This window comes from Moschus berezovskii, chromosome 15 (genome assembly GCF_049115385.1).
Source record: "Moschus berezovskii isolate FMDL1 chromosome 15, NW_MosBer_1.0, whole genome shotgun sequence".
Taxonomy (NCBI): Eukaryota; Metazoa; Chordata; class Mammalia; order Artiodactyla; family Moschidae; genus Moschus; species Moschus berezovskii.
The window spans coordinates 30159594-30178628 of NC_142474.1; the positions used below are offsets into that span (position 1 = coordinate 30159594).

General features: G+C 62.2%; 1 protein-coding gene across 1 annotated transcript in view; it reads right to left on the minus strand.

Moving 5' to 3' along the window:
- Window positions 1–404: 404 nt before the first annotated feature.
- The window catches only part of KCNQ2 (potassium voltage-gated channel subfamily Q member 2), a 48614-nt gene continuing 29983 nt past the window's right edge, over window positions 405–19035 (minus strand). Inside the window, exons 11-15 of the mRNA XM_088843923.1 lie at window positions 12733–12956; window positions 12263–12371; window positions 11756–11887; window positions 7088–7211; window positions 405–6348 (exon numbers count right to left, since the gene is read on the minus strand). Of these exons, the coding sequence (XP_088700049.1) occupies window positions 5617–6348; window positions 7088–7211; window positions 11756–11887; window positions 12263–12371; window positions 12733–12956 (1321 nt within the window). The 3' untranslated portion in view covers window positions 405–5616. The remainder of the gene's footprint in view (window positions 6349–7087; window positions 7212–11755; window positions 11888–12262; window positions 12372–12732; window positions 12957–19035) is intronic.

The window sequence follows — 19035 nt, forward strand, 5'->3', positions numbered from 1 at the left end:
GCCTGGAGAACATCAGAGTCCAGGCAGGGAGCCAACGGCGAGTTCTGGGTCTCCACTCACATGCACAGAGCCCACACCTGAGAAAAGGGCCCCCCATGCACACAGGCACCCACCCAGCATTTCCTGAGGGTCCCAGGCTGGAGGGGCCACTTCCAGGACTCCTGCCACTCCCAGTGGCAGAGAGAAGGGCCAGGTGGGGAGCTCGGTGGACTCAGGTTCCAGGCCCAGGGTCATAAGCATGTCTGTTGTGTGAACCACCAGCTTATCCTCCATCATTACACCAGTGACAGGACACTGACAGGGCTTGGTGCCCTGACCTTGGAGGGTGCAACCCCACCTAAGCCCTGCCATAGGCCAACAGCCCCGAGCCCTGAGGAAAGAGGTCACACACTGTCCAGGTTGAATCACTGTGTTTTACTAAGTGCACAGGTCCACTGGGCATCCGACTCATCCCCGTGGCGCTACAGCTTTCCAGAACCTCCCACGTGTGTCCCTGTCACCAGATCCCACACCCGCCATCCCTAGGCAGCCCACACTGGGCCCTCCGGGTGGCACACGTGTCAGCCTGACAGTGAGTGCAGTCAGTGAGTCTCAGCTGGTCCGTAGAAAACTAGATTCTCTTCCTGGGCATCTGTCCCTGGAAAACGGACAGCACGCAGGTCACCTGTCACGGGGGTGACAGGTCCAGGAGCAGAGGCCCGGCTGTGCTCCAGGGGCGCGGGCGCAACGGTGCTCGTCAGCACTGAAGGCATCATGACATATTCTTTGGAGCATGAACATGAACAAAAGTGCAAAGACAGCCAAGACAACAGCGCAGACAGGGCCGGGGCCGGGGCCAGTCCGTCTTCGGACGGCGTGGGATGGGGGCGGGGTCCCCGGGTGGGCGGGCAGGCAGAGCCCCGCAGGAGCCATGCCATGAGGTCCCCTACCCCTTGTACTTGCTGCAGACCTGGGCCCGCGGACCCGGGATGGAGGAGGCGGCAGGGTCGCAGGTTGGTGCCTGGCAGAGGCCAGGGGGGCAGGGGGTGACCACGGTGAATTTTCGTCATCGTGCATTAAGGCAACAACTTTATGAAACTCAGTCAGAGCTGGACGTGCAGCATTCAGCGAAGTCCACACGCCTGCCCAGAAACCCCAGGACCGAGGGCTGCCCCCCAGGATGGTCCCCACCTCTCCCAGTGCCTATCTGCCTGTACTAAAGGTCTCTCCAGACAGGGCCATCCAGCCACACCTCCATCAGGCAAGGGGACCCATGCAAGTGTCCAAGACAAGAGCCACCCAACTCCTCCTCAAGACAGAGGGATCTCTCCTCCCACAAGCATCTTTTTCATGCTCCCTACCTCCTTCCTACACTCTCCTCCCGCCAGAATGCCCTCCGCATCTGACCCCATCCTCACAAGTCAACGGAAGCCAGCAGGCTGTGTCCCCGACTTGTGCGGCTCCAGGGGCTACAGTGTCCCACCCTGGGCAGCCGGCTTTCTAGGCCCCTTGGACAGAGGGTAGGCATAAGCCCCTGATCCTAGCACATCACCTCCTTCAGGAAGCTCCCCGATCGTCTCTCCCACTTGGCACTTGGTAAAGGCCCAAGTGGAGCCTGCCCTGGGGGCAGGAACACAGGAAGCAGCTGGCCTGGGATGGCCTGTGGCTCCCCTGGGCACTAAAAGCAAGTAGCCCAGCCCTGTGGGGCCTCACATCCATCCACACAAGCAGGCAGCCTGGAGTTCTGCTCAGGGGTCACAGAGGGAAGGACTGTCCACGTCACTGCCCAGGGCAGCTGAGGACCATGCAGGGCGCCACGCGAGGAAGAGTGTCTAATTTGGAGCCGTGTGTACTGGGGGTCATGAAGCCACCCTGTTGCTCATAACTCCCCACCCCGCTGGTGGCAGGGTGCCCTGAACCCTCCAGGTGGGGCCTCCCTGCCGAACCAGCCTTCTTCACAGCCATTTATTCTGGAGACTTGGGTGCGGAACCAACGTTGACTTTGCAGCAGGAAATCTGGGCTGACGCCTCCACCAGCGCCTGGTGTGGTCTTGACGTCGGGGGAGCATGGGAATTAACACCAGCAATCTTATGAAGGCCTGTCTGCAGCCCCCACCCTCCGGGGCTTCAGAAGCATCAGCAATGTCCCAGGGCCACGTTCTGTCCACAAACAGCAGGTACACGGTGTAGCAGAAAAGAGGACACCTCCCCCGATCCCGTGTTGATATCTTAGGCCCATGACCACTGGGGTGCCCCAGCCTAGGGAAGGGAGAAGTTAAAACAACGCGTGAAAGCTGTGGGGAGCTGCTGTCTGGTGACCGCTCCAGCTAAGAGTGTTAATTAGAGGGCAGTGACTGGCTCTTCTCATGGGGTGGACTCCCTGGCAAATCCCCCCAAAGGAGGGTGGTGCCCCCCCGAGGGTGCCGTGGTCTCCCAGGGGGAGGGGCCCGGCAGGGAGGCCCCGGAGGGAGTCCCCTGCCCCCTGGCTGGGTTCCTTCATCCTCCACAGTGGCCATGGCTCATGCTGTCTCAGAAGAGGGAGGTATGGGGCAGAGAAGGGAGAGGGTCCTGAGGCTGGGCCACATGGCTCAGGAGGGCAGAGGGAGCCACCAGAGCCCCCACATTGCAGCTGGATGCCCACAGACACCAAGGCCTCCCTGGCCCAGCCTAGGCCATCTTGGCATCTGGACAGCCTCTGGGGCAGCTGAGGAGGAGGAAGAGGGTAGGTGAGAACCTGCCTGGGCTCTGGGGATCCCCCTGAGGTGCTGCCCAGAGGCCAGAAGAGCGGGAACCCCACCCAGGGTCAACGTCCCAGGACTGTGTGCAACTCCCGAACTCGCTGATTCCTATGGATTGAAGCAGACAAGGCGTGGGTGCATGGGTGGGTAAGCGTGTGTGAGCATGGGTATGTGCACATGGGTGTGTATGATTGTGCATACATGGGTGAGTGTGTGCGCTCTGGTGTGTCTGGGGGAGAATGCATGTGACCCTGTGTGCAGGTGGCGTGTGTGTACCTGTGGGTGTGTATGCATGAGTGTGTATGTGCTGTGTGTCTGCAGGCATGAGTGTGAGCACAGGCATGTGTGGGGCTGGGGGAGTCATATGATCAGGTAACGAGATGCTTCTCTTGGGAAGCGCCTACCACACGTGCAGTGCGGTGCACCTGGCAGTGCACTTCATGCCACGCCTCCTGAAGGTGGGGGCCCTGGGGCAGCAGATGGACACAGAGGAACACATGTTGCTCGGACCCCTGAGAAGGAGCCTCTACCCCATCATCTCCTAAAACTGCACCCTGAAACGATCCCCCAAGCAGAGATGGGGGAGGCGTCACAGACTCCTTGCTGAACATAGCACGTGGAGAGTCGGGCCTCAACCCCTCCTTCTGCAACCTCGGAGGCCACAGACTCCTTGCTGAACATAGCACGTGGAGAGTCAGGCCTCAACCCCTCCTTCTGCAACCTCGGAGGCCCTCCCAGCAGTGGCCTTGGCGCCAGCATCTGACTTAGAAGCTCTGTGGACCAAGCCAGCCCCTCTGGTCACCAGGGACCCACAGCACAGAGCATGCGTGTGACAGGACATGCACCTCTCTCCAGGGGCCAAAGGCCCTTCCTACCAGGCCGGGGGCCCACGCAGGCGAAGATCCGACGGGGGTGGGTCCCTGCTGCTGGCAACCTGAACTGAACCCTCCCAGAGTCAGACAGCAACAGCTAGGGCTGGAGCGGCTGTGGATGCACTTGGTCCAGGGGCTGCCCTGTTGGGGGCCTCCAGCTGGGGCCTCTCTCTCCCAAGATGGGGGGCAAAGGGGGGCTCCACCCTCACCCAGAGGAGCTGCCACTTGCTGGGCCCTCTTCACACAGTCAATACCAAGGAGGGGCTTTGCTCACCACTGAAGGTCTGAGGGGGAGAACACGAACAGGGCACAGAGCAGACATGCTGGGTGGAGGGGGCCAATGAGGCACCTCCCGCCCCAGGCCACATGGAAGATTCCACAGCCAACCCCTCCCTGGAGACTTAAGGGAGGCATCCTTGCACCTTGGCCCTGAACACAGACCATGGTTCTGACGCCGAGCTCGGGTCCTCCTGCACTGGGCTAGCAGACAGGTGCACATGGCGGGGACCTGGGGGTCCTGGTGAGGGGGGAACACACAGAGGCTGTAGTAGACACTGCCCCCCAGGGATCTCAGAGGGCCAGGACCCTAACGGCCAGGGGCATTCAACCCTCAGACGCTGCTTTCAGAGTCCTTCCCAGAGAGCAAGCAGCCTCTCACTGACCAGGATGGACGGAAGCAGCCTGAGGAGACAGCTCAGGCTCTCCCTGGACCTGATATTTCAGGGGATGTCGCTATGTGGTAGGCTTTTCAGACACAGCCCTGGCACACAGGAAGGTCACTGCCTCAGAGGGCACTAGGTGCCCAGGCTTGCTGTCCCGTCACCCCAAATGCCAGACACCCCTGCACACTGACAGCTGGGGGCCCAGGACAGGGTCCACTCTGCCTCCTGAGGTTGGACTCAAAGTGACTGCCCCTCAGACCTAAAATGAGAAGGATGGGCACCACTGTTTCCCAGGGCCCAGGGTGGGAACAGGCATCTCTGATCCCAAGACACCCAGAGGTCACAGTCAAGGGCTAGTCAGTGAGGAGAGTGGGGGGGATAGTCAGCCTAGGAGGGACAGGAGAGATCACTTACAAGGCAGCTTCTTCATCTCCGGACAGTGTGGGGGAGGACTCTACTGAAGGGTTTTCCCATTGGCTGCAGCATCGTCCAGCCAGGGTCCTGTCGGGGGGCTAATGGGGGACAGGTGAGGCAGGATCCCTGGAGGACAGCGAGCAAATCGACTCATCACAACCGGCCGGGTCAGGACCCCAGAGCACGAGCCCAACCAGGGGGCACCCTAGCTACTCAGGACCCCTCCCGCAGGCAGGTCCATATCACAGTGCTGGCCACAGCGTGGTGACCAGCGCCCAGCCAGGGGAAAGGGGAGAGGACACAGGCGACACCTCCCAGCTTCCAGGTCTGGAAGGGAGCCCCCAGGCATCCCCTCCAGGAGCCTATGGAGCCAGCCCCTCCCCACAAGAATCAAGTTCAGGAAGTCTGAGGCCACTCTGTTCTGGAGGGGGTTCCAAGCCTTGCCCCCACACACCCTTCAGGCCAGGGTCCTGAATGTGGGGCTGGCTGGCTCCTGTCACAGGATGCTTGGAACCAGGGGAAGAAGGTGACACTGACCAGCAGCTGTGGGAGGTACCCAGGATGATGGAGCAGGACAGGAATGGGGGCAGAGACAAGCCACACGCCCTGGGCCTCAAAGCTGCTGATCCTCACGAGGCAGATCTGCCCCTCGCTGCCACCCTGCCCCCAACCAAGCCTCCACCTGGCCGCCAGGGGCCTGTCCTCAGCCTTAACCCCGGCCTCTCTCATGCCCGGGCCAATGGTCTGCAGAGTCTGCCAAGTGGGCATGGCCAGCCGGGCTGCCCCTTGCTGGAAAAGAATTTCTGCCAACCTTCAGTGTGAGAGACTGAGGGCCACGCCTGCCCACCGCCCTGCACAGGCACCCCTACTGCCTTGCTCTAAGAAAAGGGCCCCGGAGCATCTGCCTCGAGACCAGGAGGCCAGGAGTCAGGGGGAGGCTAGTGGGTGGCCTCACTTCCGGGGCCCAGCCCAGCCCATATCACCAAAGGGGCCCTCGCCCGTGGCGGAGCGTGGCGGAGGCCCGCACGGGGTGCAGAGATCCGAGTCCGTGTCTGACTCGCCCTCCGCTATGTAGGGCCTGACTTTGGCGCATGGAGCGACCGCCGCGTAGCAGCTGTTGAGGGCATCCAGGTTCTCCTTGGACTGGGAGATGCTGAAGCCACTGAAGGAGCGCTCCAGCTCCTCATGGTCCACGGATGGAATGGAGATGGATGTGTCACTGTCCCTCAGCGCGCCCTCGTGGGGCCTGCAGGCTGGGGCATCCTCCGGCCTCAGGAACTCCGTGCTGGCCCGGTGGCCCCCGCTGTAAGCGGACAGGGACCGCTCATGGGCGGGTGGCGGCGGGATGCGCACCAGCGAGCTGTGGTCCCCCACGGGTGAGGTGCCGTGGCCTGGGCGGGGGTGGCACTGCTGCTGCCACGAGGTGGACGGTGGGCACTGGGCGGGGGGTGCAGGCGGGGGTGCCGCGAAGTTCTTCTGGCCCACGGAGCTGGTGGAGCGGACGAGCTTGATGATGCAGCCGCTCCGGCCACCGTGGTCCCGGCTGTCCTCGGGGCTGTGATATGGTGGCGCCGGCTCCGGCTCCTTGGCCCCAAAGTAGGCCTCAGTTTCCGTCGGGGGGACACCCATGCGCTGCATGTAGATGTTCACCAGGAAATCCAGCTTCTTCTCCATGGACAGGACCTGTGGGAGGGGCTAGTGGGCCACGCTGGATGCTTCCCATGCTGGGGCGGGGGGTGGGGGTGGGGAGGACGGTCCCTGGAGGTGGGAAGGGCTGGATGCTTCTCATGGTGGGGTTGGGGCGGGGGTTGGGATTCTCCTTGGAGCTGGGGAGGGCAGCAATGCTCCCTGGACAGGTGGGGACCCTAGACACTCCCCAGAGGTGGGGGGGACACAGGATGTCACCTACAGAACTGCAGAGGCAATAGAAGGCAGGACACCCCCTCCCCCGGCAGCTCAGCCTCTGACTGCCCCCATCAGGGTATGTGGCCTCAGGGCTTAAGAGCATGGACACTCCTGCTTCTATGGACAACTGTGTGGGTTCACCCATAGAGCAAACTCAAAAGGGAAGGAACCACCCGTTCCTCTCCTGGGCTCCCAGAAGCAGACCCTCAGCAAAGGGTCTTGTGTGTGGTTCCAGAGGACTTGCTCCCAAGAGAGCAGAAGAAAGTCAGACAAGGTCAGCCAAGTGGGGTGGAGAATGACCACGAAGGCCCTGAAGCAGCACCCCCCAGGCAAGAAGACAGCGAGCAAGCCAGTGCTTGGCCTGGGGTCTGTAGGCGCTGGCCAGCAGAAGGGAAGTGCCCCAGGCCTGGGAGTGCTCATGGGGTACCCAGGGTCCAGACACCCTCAGCTCCCCACAAAGCTGGCGCACCCTCCCGCAGCAGCCGCGCTGACACCACGGACCCCCAACCTCTCCCACCTGCTTCTCCACCTTCCCCAGCCTCCCCATCATGCTGGGGTCCTCGGGCAGCTCCGCCTCCGCCGGGCCCTTGCCTCGGTCTTTGTCCGCCATCGCTGGGCCACGCCCCACGATCTGGTCCACTCTGCCGGAAGAGACCCACCCCGGGCGTGAGATCGGGTGAGAGTGCAAGGGCCCAAGGCGTCTCTTCCTGGGCCAGGCCGCAGCCCCCAGTTTCAGGCTCCGACTGAGCCAGAGCCGACTGAGGGCAGCGAGGGACCAGGACAGACAGACGCCTGGCGCCAGGTCCCCGTCCTGCTCTCTGCCACCCTCGGGGCCTGTCCCTTGACCGTCCCATCCCAGCGGGGCTGGCACATCAGCGAGGAGCAGAGAAGGAAGCCAGGGCCATGCAACCCCAGCTCCCCCGCCTTTCCCCACCCCGAGCCCCACCCCAGCTCTGCTCCTGGATAACGTGCCACTGAGGCCCCGCCCACCCGGGGGTCTGGAGGGGGCGGAGCTAAAGGTGGGCAGGGGGAACCACAGAAGCGCGGGTAGGGGGCAGGGGGGTGTGAGGGCTACGCTCCATGCGCCAGGCGCGGGAGGGGACACAGACTAACACCGGAAACCACCAACGCACAACCAGAAGGGACAGACAGAGCCACTGCCAACCAGAAGGGGTCCCTGTGCGCTCGTGCGTGTAGACGTGTGTGCTTACTATGCATGCGTGTGCGTGCTTCCATGTATGTGCTCGCACTTGTGTGAAGGTGAGTGTGCCCTTGTGTGCACACGAGTGGGGATGCGGATCACAGCTGAGCTGGCCTCAAGACAAGGGCAGCAGTCAGGAAAGCCAACAAGAGGGGAGGGAGGCCTCCTTCCTGGCGGGGCTTCTGCTTGACCACCATGTGGGCAGGAAGGGCCCCAGAGGAGCTCAGAAGGGGCCTTGAGAGCAGCAGCGTGGGTGCCCGAGCTGGAGGGGTGCAGCCACATGGACACTGGGCAAACACACTGGGGCCAGGGTGCGGCTGGCAGGACAGTGACCCGGGCACAGACCACGCGAGCCTCATGGGCAAAGCCTCCTTCCAGGCTCCAGAGTGGGGAGGGCTGCCAGCGCCCCCCAGAAGTGCCACTTGAAGCCACTGCCCCTTCCCCGGCTGCCTTCCTCATCCACAGCTGCCCTGATCGCCTGTCAGGACTCAGGGATCTGTCCTGTCTGTCGCAGGAAGCAGGAGAGGTCAGGCTTGCATCAGCCGTGGGGCAGCCTCCTCATGCTCCAGTGGGCATCATGCTTGATCATGCGGGGGGCGGTTTGGGGGGGACGAAGGGCCCTCAGACTCCAAGCAGACGCTGTAGGGACAGAGCGGGAGAAGGGCTGTCTGGTGTTGAGTGTCCACACAGTCCAGGCACGGGCGCTCAGCACCTTCACCCCTGCCACATGACGGGCCGTCCACCTGGCTGCTGCCCTGGGAGCCTCAGCCCAGAGTCGGCCTGGAGCTGCTGCTGGTGGGTGCTCCCTGAGTCTGTACCACCCCCTCCCCTGGGCCTCAGGTGAGGAGCTGGGCTTAACCCCTCATGCCCAGTTGGCTCTTCGGCCCCTTCTCTGTGGGAGTCTGCTTGTCCTCTGGCTGCAGTGGTCCGGGAGGCCTGGGGGCTCTGAGGGCTGGCAGGGCCTTCTCAGCCCCTGTGCCCTGCAGCGATGCTGGAAGGGCAGGCTGCTGTCTCGGGGCACAGCTTCCTTGGGGTTGTCCTCCATGTCCTCTTTGCGGGACACGGGAAGGACAGGGGATGCAACAAACACTGTCTGGGCTGCCCTGGGTCAGGCCTGCACCCTCGAAAACTCCTTTCTTATAGGAGAGCTGCCAGGCTGGGGTGCCGAGTACACTGACCCCCGGCCTCATGCAGAGAAACCCCAGCACACTGGAGTCAGACACCCAACTCGCTCCATTGGCCCAGTGACCGGCATTCCTGCTGGCCTTCAGGACACCCCTGGTCCTCTCTGCCAGCACGGCCAGGGTGCCTCTGCCCTCACCCCACATCCCTGCCCTGGGTGCTGCTCTCGCAGACCTGCCGGGGGCGTCACAGCCATCATTTCAACCGTCCAGGGGAACAGGAAGGCTCCGATGTCTGAATTAACCACCAGTGACCCTGCTTCTGCTGCCTAACACCTAACTGCCCTCGTACCCCACTCCCCTTTGACCGGGACCATCTCCTGCAGGAACCCTGACTGCGGTGACAACTGAACTCAAAGCCCAGGGCTCTGGGGACCCCCTGGGTGCCCCACTCAGGTTGGGGCCTTTCCTAGTCACTCTTCACCAGAGTCTAGAGGCCAGAGCACCTGCTTGGTCCATAAGCGGCACAGGGTGATCCACCGGCAGTGGTGCTAGGAGCCTGAATTGGTGCTTGGGCAGAACCCCCGAAGGCAGGCCCTCACTTCTGAACGCCTCTGGTCCCTGGGGGCTGCCGTCTACTTGTGCCTGGGGAGCGCCCCACAGCAGTCACACAGGTGTCGCACAGCCTCCCCAGGACCACGCCAAGAGGAGCAGCTCAAGGGCCCCTGACCCAGCCTCCCGGGGCCTCAGAGGACGTAGCTTTGTCAAGGATAGAAACAGCCCCGCATCCTGTCGAGCAGAGAGGGTGCTGCCGTCATGTGGCTGGAGCGAAGGGGACTGGCATTCCACACAGACAGGCGGGGCGTGTCCTGACCTAGGTGAGTACTGGGGTGACTCTCTCGGAGGGGCCGTGGGTCCTTTGCTGGGGTACTTCTTGTGCCGGGGAGTTGAAGGGGGTGGGGGGCCCACAATCATATCTATCCTGGCGAGTAAACAAGAAAAGAGACACCGGGAAAATGCATCGTGAAGCAACATGTGGGGGGCAGCAGGAACTTGCAGAGACAAAAGGAACGACCTGCTGAAGGCCACCCCGACCCTGGAGCGCAAGGACTCTGAGCTCCAGGACCTTGGCACCGGGCGGAGCCACAAGCTCATGGTGCCCCGTCTGCCCGGGCCAGTGTCCACACGCACGGGACACAAGGCAGCTGGCAGCAATGTGCCAAGGGTCCCAGGAAGGACATGAAGGTCCTGCTCCTGCGGGGTGGGTCTGTCCCATCTGTTTTCCAGATGGAAAGGGAGGGAGAGGAGACCATCTAGAACAGAAGAGCCTGGTGAACAAAAACAGCTGCCATGACGGGTGGAGGTGGGCCAGCCATTGGGACCCGGGGCAGCTTCTCACTCACACTTGCACACGTGAACACACGTACACGCTCACACACTGCACACACCTGCATGTTTGCATGCACTGGCACATGTTCACACACCTGTGTACACATACACTCTCACACATTATTTGCACGTGTACAACTTCATGGGCACACACGTTCACACAAACACACAGGTCTACTCAACGCTCAAGGAGGACACTGAGCCGCTGACCCCCTGGCCCAAGCCTGTGGACAGGAAGGGGTCAACCCCTGGCCCCACCCTAAGGGAGAGCTGGAGGCCTAGATGGACCCCTCCCCTGGAATCTCAAGCAGAACCGGGCAGACACCACCTGCCATGGGGCCAGAGGCTGGGCTGACCCCCAGTACTGCTGCGACCATCCAGACCCCTCCACGGCCAGGGCCCAGGCTTCAGGGTCAGAGAACTGGCAGCAGCTTCAGGGGAGGGGCCTGGCCAGCAGAGGGTGAGGCCCATGCCAGGGCAGACCCACGACAGCCATGGCATCACAGGAACCCCAGATACGTGTGCTCGTCTGTGTGGACGGTGCATGCTGCTGAGCACACATGTACTCAGTGTGCATGTGTGTGTGCTGGCCTATGGGACATGTATGTGGACATGAGGCTTCGGACACAGTTACTTGTGTATACATGTGCCAACACGCATGAGCATGTGGGAGTAGCCTTAGTTCTGTGCGCTTCTGTGTGCATGTGTGTCCTGGGTCCTCACTGTGTCTGTGTAGATGCACGTATGACTGATTCCTGGAGTGAACAAGCCAGAGACGGCAGTGCCCGCGTGCGCCCTGCTCCGGCCACACCAGGCACCTGTCCAGCCCCATCACCCACTCTGGCCATGGGAATCCCTCTGCATGAGGGGAGGGAGAACCTGCCCTTCCATTCTGGAGGAAGAGGTGCCACATGGCCTAACTGCTGCCCAACAGGCCCACGGAAACCTGCCCCTTCACCTCTCAACAGAACTACTCTCCCCAGCTCACATGGGCACACATACATGCAAGGACACACAACACACAGATACATGCGTACACCCACACACTTCTGCAAAACATGTGTTGCCCTCTGTGCACACATGCACATGCATGCACTTACACATACACGCGTGTGCACATGTGTACCTAAGGTCTGCACACACGTGAGTGCACATGTGCATTCACATACGTGCATGTGCACACATACACGCTTGCCCATCATGGCAAGGGCAGAGAGAAGAGAGAGACAACAGAGAGATTCAAAAACAGACCACACGAGGACACGGCAGAAAGCCCACATGGGGCCGGCGTGGGGCCGGAGAGGAAGGGCCCAGATGTGGCAGCAAGCAGGGCCAGCCACTGTGTCTGCAGCCACATCCACCACCACACCTCTGCCAGGAACGGGCAGACCGCACTGCACCGGTCCCCAAACAGCACCCGGGTTTGGCCCAGAGGACCCGGCTCCGCACCCCAGGGCAGGGTGGGCGCTCTTGCCTGGACTGCAGGTTTTTGATGCGGGACAGCATATCTAGGTGGCCAGCTGAGTATTGCTCGATCACGTCCATCACATCATAGGGCCGCAGGCTCTCCTTGAACTTCCTCTTGGACACCAGGAACCGCATGACACTGGGGGGTCAGACGAGGGGCTGTGAGCCCTGGGCAGAGACCACCGAAGGCAGCCCTCCAAGGACCACCTAGCTATGGCCCTCCTAGCATTTCTAGCCCTATTATCTGGGACATCCACCCCCCATACTCCCTCCACCTTTGGGCCCAGCTCTGCTGAGGACACTTGCCCACTCAGGAACCCCCGTGCAGCACAGCTCCTGCTGTCCATGGCACCTGGGCGCAGGCGATGGCCATGACAGCAGGTGCCTTGTGAGCCACAGGGCCCAGGCTGAAGGGGAGTCAGCCATGAGGTATCCCCCTGGAGTCGTGTCTTCACACCCGCTCCCCAGGCCCCACATGCACAGATGGCTTTGTGAGAGGCAGCCAGGTCCTCACCACACAGCCCGGATGCTGACTTTGAGGCCTGGGGTCAGATCCTCTGTCACAAACTCGCAGTTGCAGCTCTTATTATCGTCCACGATGTCCTCCCCTGGGAGACTTGCTTCTGGGTGGAAAGACACAGCCCGTGAGGGGCCGGGTAGCCCCCGGCACTGAGGGGCCTGGTGCTCTGGCCCCACAGCACTCCAGCCCCCCACTCCTGCCTTCTCAGCCTGCTCCCCTCCACTGTGCTCCTCAGGGAGCAGCCACCATGAGAGTATAAGAAGGCATCACTGTGCATGGACAGATGGACAAACTGTGATTTGTCCACACACGGGACCCGGGGAACGTCTGCCCTAAGAGCAGGGGTGTGCCGTCACCAGTGCCGTGGGTGAGCATGGAGTTCGTGATGCAGGACAAGCCCATGCGGCCCCACCTCCCGGAGCTCCAGGACAGCAGGCCCCCACCCCCGGGGCTGCCCAACCCACCTTCCGAGTTCTGCCGCGAAGCAGCACCCCTGGCCCGGAATGCCTGCCGGGCGCGGCCGCGTTCCCCGAAGCTCCAGCTCTTGGGCACCTTGCTTGGACTGTCCTCCAGGCTCTGGTCGGCGCTGGGTGACCGGCGGACAGTCTGGGCCTGAGGGGACCCCTTGCCCTTGGCAGCCACGCCGCGGGGGCTGGAGAAGACACGGTCTTTCAAACTGACCTTCTGACTGCTCCCGCGAGAACCAACAGACGGACAGACACACAGAAAGACAGCAAGAAAGGTCACCCTGCAAAGAACACTCCAGCCCACTGGCTGCTGGCGGGTGGATGGGGCGCTGAGGCCATGGGGATGGGGAAGGAGGGTCGCCCGGGTGAGTGGAGACGGGTCAGCCCTACCACAGACTCCCGGGGCCCACTGGGTGCTCAGCCTGGCCGGGGGTCGGTCAGTGGACTCTGAAATCACTTTCAGTTGCCACCCAAAGGTGCCTGAGCTCTTGCCACACTGTCCGGCCAGGCCTCCTTCTCCAAACGTCCTGGGCACCTCCTGAGGGCACCCAGCCACTTCAGTGGTTACCACACCTTCCCCTCCACCCTCGTAACTGCCCCAGGTCAGGAGGGTGAGGTCTGCAGCTGACCCCTGGGCCCCTCTGCCCAACCCTGAGGAGCTGCCTGGAGGAAGAGTTGCAGGGGATGGGGAGGGGAAGCAGCATAGAGGGCAAGGGTCTGCCCACCCCTTCTACCCAGGGCGGCACAGGCCCCCCCAAACAGGACCCATCCAGGAATAGAACATTCACGCTCTGGAGAACACTTGGGGTGCCAGCCAAGCCCTGGCCAGAGGCCGCAGGGAAGGGGCAACCGTTGGCATCCAGCCGCAGCCCCAAAATGGGCTCCCTGCCCTCATCTCTTGGTAACCATGGAGATAGATCTGACACCCCGAGTTTGTCCGTTCTAATATCCTCCAGGCCTCAGGCAGGAGACAGAAGCAGCCGTGGTAGTCATAGGTCAGGCCCAGGGCCAGGAGGCCACTCACTTCCTCCCACAGACCACCATCTGCCCGGAGGAGAGCGAAGTCCCTGTGAACTGTGAACCCATTCATACCACCACACTGAGGGGCCACAGGACCTCCTGGAGTGGCCTCTGCACTGCCCTGGGGCCCAGGGCCTGGGGCCAGCCCACACAGGCACCTGGCAGGGCCTCTGCTGCCCCTGGGAAATGATCACCACAGCTGATCCCTCAGACAGTGCCAGCCCCATCACAGATGCCCCAGGTCAGCCACCTCCATTGACCCAAGGGGGACCCACGGCTGACACAGCATCAGACGGCGCAGAGATGATGGGCCATGGACAAGACACGGCCCATGGCCTGATCCACGCAGCCCAGACACTGCAGTCTAAGCTGGTGCCCCGACCTTGCCCCCAGCCAGCTGAGACCCTCTGTGCTAGTTCTCAGGCCTGAGGCATGGAGCCCGCTTGGAGGGGAGGTTCCCCTAGAGACTCTAGGTGTCCAGAGTCCCCTTGCACAGGAGCCAGGGCATGTGCTTGCTCAGGACACTAGTCTCAAGCCTGTAACTGCTGTGCCTGGCACGAGGAAAAGACAGGGGTGGGGGGCTGAGGGACCCCCGGAGCCAGGGCATGGGGGCCAGCGTGCAGATAACCCTCGTCGTTCCCAAAGGAGACCACCAGCTGGCAGGAGAACCAAGAGGCAAGGGACCCGCCAAGCCCTTGATGGGGAGCCCCAGCTGGACTTGCTGTCCTGTGCACACCAGGGGTCCCTGGAACTTGGCCCCACGTAGTTGCCAGCAAAGACAGAGCCACAGGAAGGAGCCTTCCCTGACCTTGCCCTGGCCCCTCCATCCCATCCCTGACTCTCAGACTGCTCAGACCAGGGAGGAGCACCCTGCTGGGGGACCATGGGTGTTGGTCTGGACTTTCTCAGTTATCACAACTCAGAGTCACAGGCACGCAGCCCCCCAGCCACCCTGATCCTTCGTCAACTCCAGGTGCTTAAGTGCCGACAGTCCTGCAGGAGTCAAGAGAGGCCCTCCCTCACCTCACAAGCCAAGGATGGAAGCAAACACAGGGTGGGACTCTGGCTGCCTGCCCCCAGGGAAGGAGCGGGAGGCTAGCTCACCCTCCGAGTGAAGGGCATTTACACGGGGCCAGGGAGTAAGCTCAGGAAGGTCTGGGGGAGAAAGCAAGGCCCAGCCTCTCCTCTCCTGCCTGCCACCACCCCCATCCCCCATCCAGGGCAAAATCCCCAAAAAGAGAAGCCAGCCATCAACAGGGATAAGCAAGGGGGCACCCCGGCTGAGCGCTGCTATACCCTAGTCTGCGCGGCCAGGGCCCAGCTTGGAGGGGGAGAGCCAGCATCCACCGAGAGAATCGTTTGGCCCACGGCTGGACCTTGGATGCCCAGGGAAGGTGAGGAAGATGAGAGGAGAGTTGTGAAACACACATAGCGGGGCCGAGCATGGCCTGGGCCCCTGGACCGGCTGTGGGCACCGCTGGCCCTTCCGGTTCCCAGGCAGCCTGACCACAGCCCCCGATCTGACAGGTCAGCCTGTGGCCAGAAGCCCCCTGGACACAAGCTCTGGGCAAGCAGGACAGCTTCTACTGGGACCCCAAATCTCCCCTCCAAGGGCTGCAAGAGCCCCCCACCCCCGCAGGCCTACTTCAGAACACACAGGCAGCACGGCAGGTGCGGGGGGGTCTACCCTCCGAGCCCCTCTCCGGGGGAGCAGGATTCGGAGCATGCATGGATGCAGGTGTGCAGGCATGCTGCCCTGGAGCCCCAACCTGCTGCCCGGCCCCTCCCCACGCCCACCGCTCAACAACCCTGCTTCCAGGGCCAGCTCGGACCACATGCACACGATGACTGGTGAGTGCAGCTGCCAGCACCTGCGGGCCGCACGGGGCGGGGTGGGGCGGGCAGCAGGGGGCCCAGAGCAAGCAGGAGGACAGACACTTCCACACCCCCGAGGGCAGACAGGGCACAGAGAGCGGAAACGTGCCGGCAGTCAGGGAGCCCACTGGGCAAAGGTCGGCCCTTCCACCGACCCGTTTCCAGTCTGCTCTAAACCAGGCCTGTACGTGGGAGGAGGGAGCCGCGGACCTTGGGCTTTCCGGTGCATCTGGTGTGCCAGGACCACAGGGAGCCCAGCACACACAGGACAGAGCCGCCTCCCGCGGGCGGGCAGCGGGTGGAGGGCAGCGCCCTCCCTTGCCTAGTAGAGGTGCTAGATGGCCCGGCCATGCAGAAGTCTCGCAGGAGAGCAATCAGACCCTGGAAGGCGCGCTTTGCCGGTTCAGACCCCCTGGCCGGCCCCTCTCCTGCTTGGAGCACAGCATCATTGGGGCATCGTTTGGCTTGGGGCAAAGGAAGGGCGTTAGCGCCGTGCCCCTGTCGCCCAGGAGGGCTCCTGGGGTCAGAGGCGGGCAGGGGCTCCACGAAGGGCTAGGAGGTGAGCTGCCAATCAGAATCGGAGCCTAGGGGGCCGGGCAGGCGCCAGCCTTTCCCTGGCGCATCTAGAACCTCTAATAAGCAGAGTATTTGGAGCGGGAGGGGACAAGAGCCGTGCAGCAATGGTCGTCCGAGCGGCGTGTCCGCGGTACCTAGCGTGTCCTGGGCAGCATCCACACAGGGACTCTGCGCACCGTCTGCCTTTACTGGAAATGAGGAGAGGACAGTTAGTCCTGGGGGCGCTGGCGACCGGAGGGACCCCGGCCGGGCGCGCGGGCGTGGGGTGCACCCGCCGCAGAGTTCGCATGGGAGAGAGAAGTGCGAGCGCGGAGGTCGCGCACAAAGTCCTCCGTCAGCCTGGAAAAGAAAATAGTCCCTATTTTTGGAGAGAAAAAAAATTTATTCTTTTTCTCTCCAAAAATACCTTTTCCTTCCAGCATCTATTTGGGGCCATCTCTTTAAAAAGATGTATTATTTTTTGCTATATTCATGCCAACAAAAAAATAATACATGGGCTAAGGCTTTGCTGGTTCTACAGGGACAGGTTTTCAGAAAGCTCACGTTTTCAGAGGAAAAACGTGCGAGTTTGGCTTCACAAACCAACCCAGACAGCGGCCTGATCGGAAGTGGCCCCCCCGTTTACCCAGAACGCAGTGGCCACCTCTACCCAGAGGGGAGCCAAGGAGGAGGAGGCTTGGGGCACCTGCACATGAAAGGGCCGGCCAAGGCCAGACCCTGCGTGAAGGCTATCCTGACCTGAGGCTAGCTGTTCAGGAAAGGCTGCCGGTGGTCAGCCTGCCCAAGATCCTCCACAAAGGCCAGAGCAAGCCTCAGCTATGCACAAGAACCTACAAGTGTGTTGGTTGATCAGTCATGTCCAACTCTCTGTGACCCCATGGACCACAGCCCGCCAGACTTCTCCATCCGTGGGATTCTCCAGGCAAAAATACTGGAGTGGATTGCCATTCTCTTCTCCAGGGGATCCTCCCGACCCAGAGATCGAACCCGGGTCTCCTGCTCTGCAGACGGATTCTTTACTGTCTGAGCCACAAAACTTTTAAGCAGAAATGAAAAGAACCAGCAAAAACGTCAAGAAAACCTTTGCTTCCCTGGGGTCTTGCTCTCTGCCTCCACCTTCGAAGTTGTTGCTTCTGAGATAGTGGCTCTCAAACTGCTGTGCCTGGAAACCCGGATGCAGCCAACAGTGTTGCCGCACATTCACTTAAACACCGGTGGCACCTGCCACTGTCCCAGCAAGGATCTCCCGACATTAACACCAGCAAGCCAGGGTCAAGGCTCCTCAAAGAGCTCTCCCTCGGCTTCACTGGCCTCGTCCTCCATGGAGGACCCTGCAAGCATGTGCGCTTCCCTGGTGGGACCTTCCCCAGTTACTTCAGGTTGTAGGAAAAAACGAACTAGAGGGCCAGCTGGGGCAGAGGGGCACACCTTTCCAGGACTCAGACCAACCGCCCCACCACCCCCCCGGCCCAGCAGCTCACAGAACTCAGATTTAGGGCAAACGTGCTCCCCCCAGGCACACCCCTGAGGCAGCCACAGTCCCACCAGGGCCCTCCAGACAGATGAAGACCCTAAAAACCGGGACCTACATGGCCAGCTCCTTGCAGGGGTCCCCAGGCCTGCACACAGAGCCCTGCATTGCCCCGCCTGGGGGCTCCTCCCCCAGGAGAAAACATGAGGTGGGGTGGGGTGTCTGCCTCCGGCTCTTTAGAAGGACCCCAGCCTTGAACAGATGAGCAGCCCCACACTGCCCACCCACCATTTCCTATGTGACACTTCAAGCCTGGCTCCCACGCACAGAAGCTTGGGGAGCGGCTCTCCAACTGCAGCGGTTTCTTTAGTTTTAATGAAAATTTAAACAGCCTCACGTGGCTAGAGGCTTCCTGCATGAAAGAAGTCTGAGAGCAGGACAAGAGCAGGGGGAGGGGGACTGGTGGTGGCCCAGACACTCCCCTGAACACTGCTCCTCTGCTTGGGGTGGGCAGTGAGGAGCCCCGACTCCAGCCCATCACCTCTGGGCCCTAGGCTGGCCCCGGGGTTTCCTGCCCACATTCAGCCCAGGGGGGGCCTGGGCTCAAGAGGGTGGAAGAGGTGCCCACAAACAGTCACCAACACCAGACTGGACAGACACGCACCCAAACACGGCACACGGCCCCCCACGATGAAGAGGGGGCCACACGGACGGGAGCAAAGCAGCTGGGGCGCAGGGGTTTCCCCAGGCATAGGAATAGGCAGTCAGAAACGGGGTGGATCAAAGGGCAAGTCAGAGCCACACCCGGAGCAGCACAGCCCGAGACCCCCACCTGCCCCCCCACCCGCCAGCCCCACGCCTTGGTCTGACGCCCACACAGCCACAGTGCATGTCCCCACCATAAGCCAGAACCAAGGGATCTCCCGGCAGTGGAGGGCCCCCACACCCACTCCGTCCACCTGCTTAGGGTCCCCTTGCCGGGCAGCCCAGGAACAGCCCACCCATAGGTGTCCAGGGCGGGACCCTTTCCTGCAGACCTACTGTGCACCGTGCTGCACAGGGGCTCCTGGCTGCTCCAGTCGGGGCACAGAAATGCCCTGGCTGAAAGGTGTGCACCCAGGATAGGCCAGCCCTCTGTCCCAGGGCCTCAGCCTGGGGCCCCCAGGGGAAGCCGCTGGTCACAGGCAGGGACACACGGACACACGGGGAGGGAGGGAGGAGCAAAAAGCGGGTTCGAGGGGGAGAGCCACAGAACGTGCCGGAGAGCCAGGGGGCTCCCGTGAATCCTCACCTGGAGTCCTGCTTTCAGGGTCAGCCACCTCATCCCCAAAGACAGAGCGGACGTGAAAGGGGCCCGA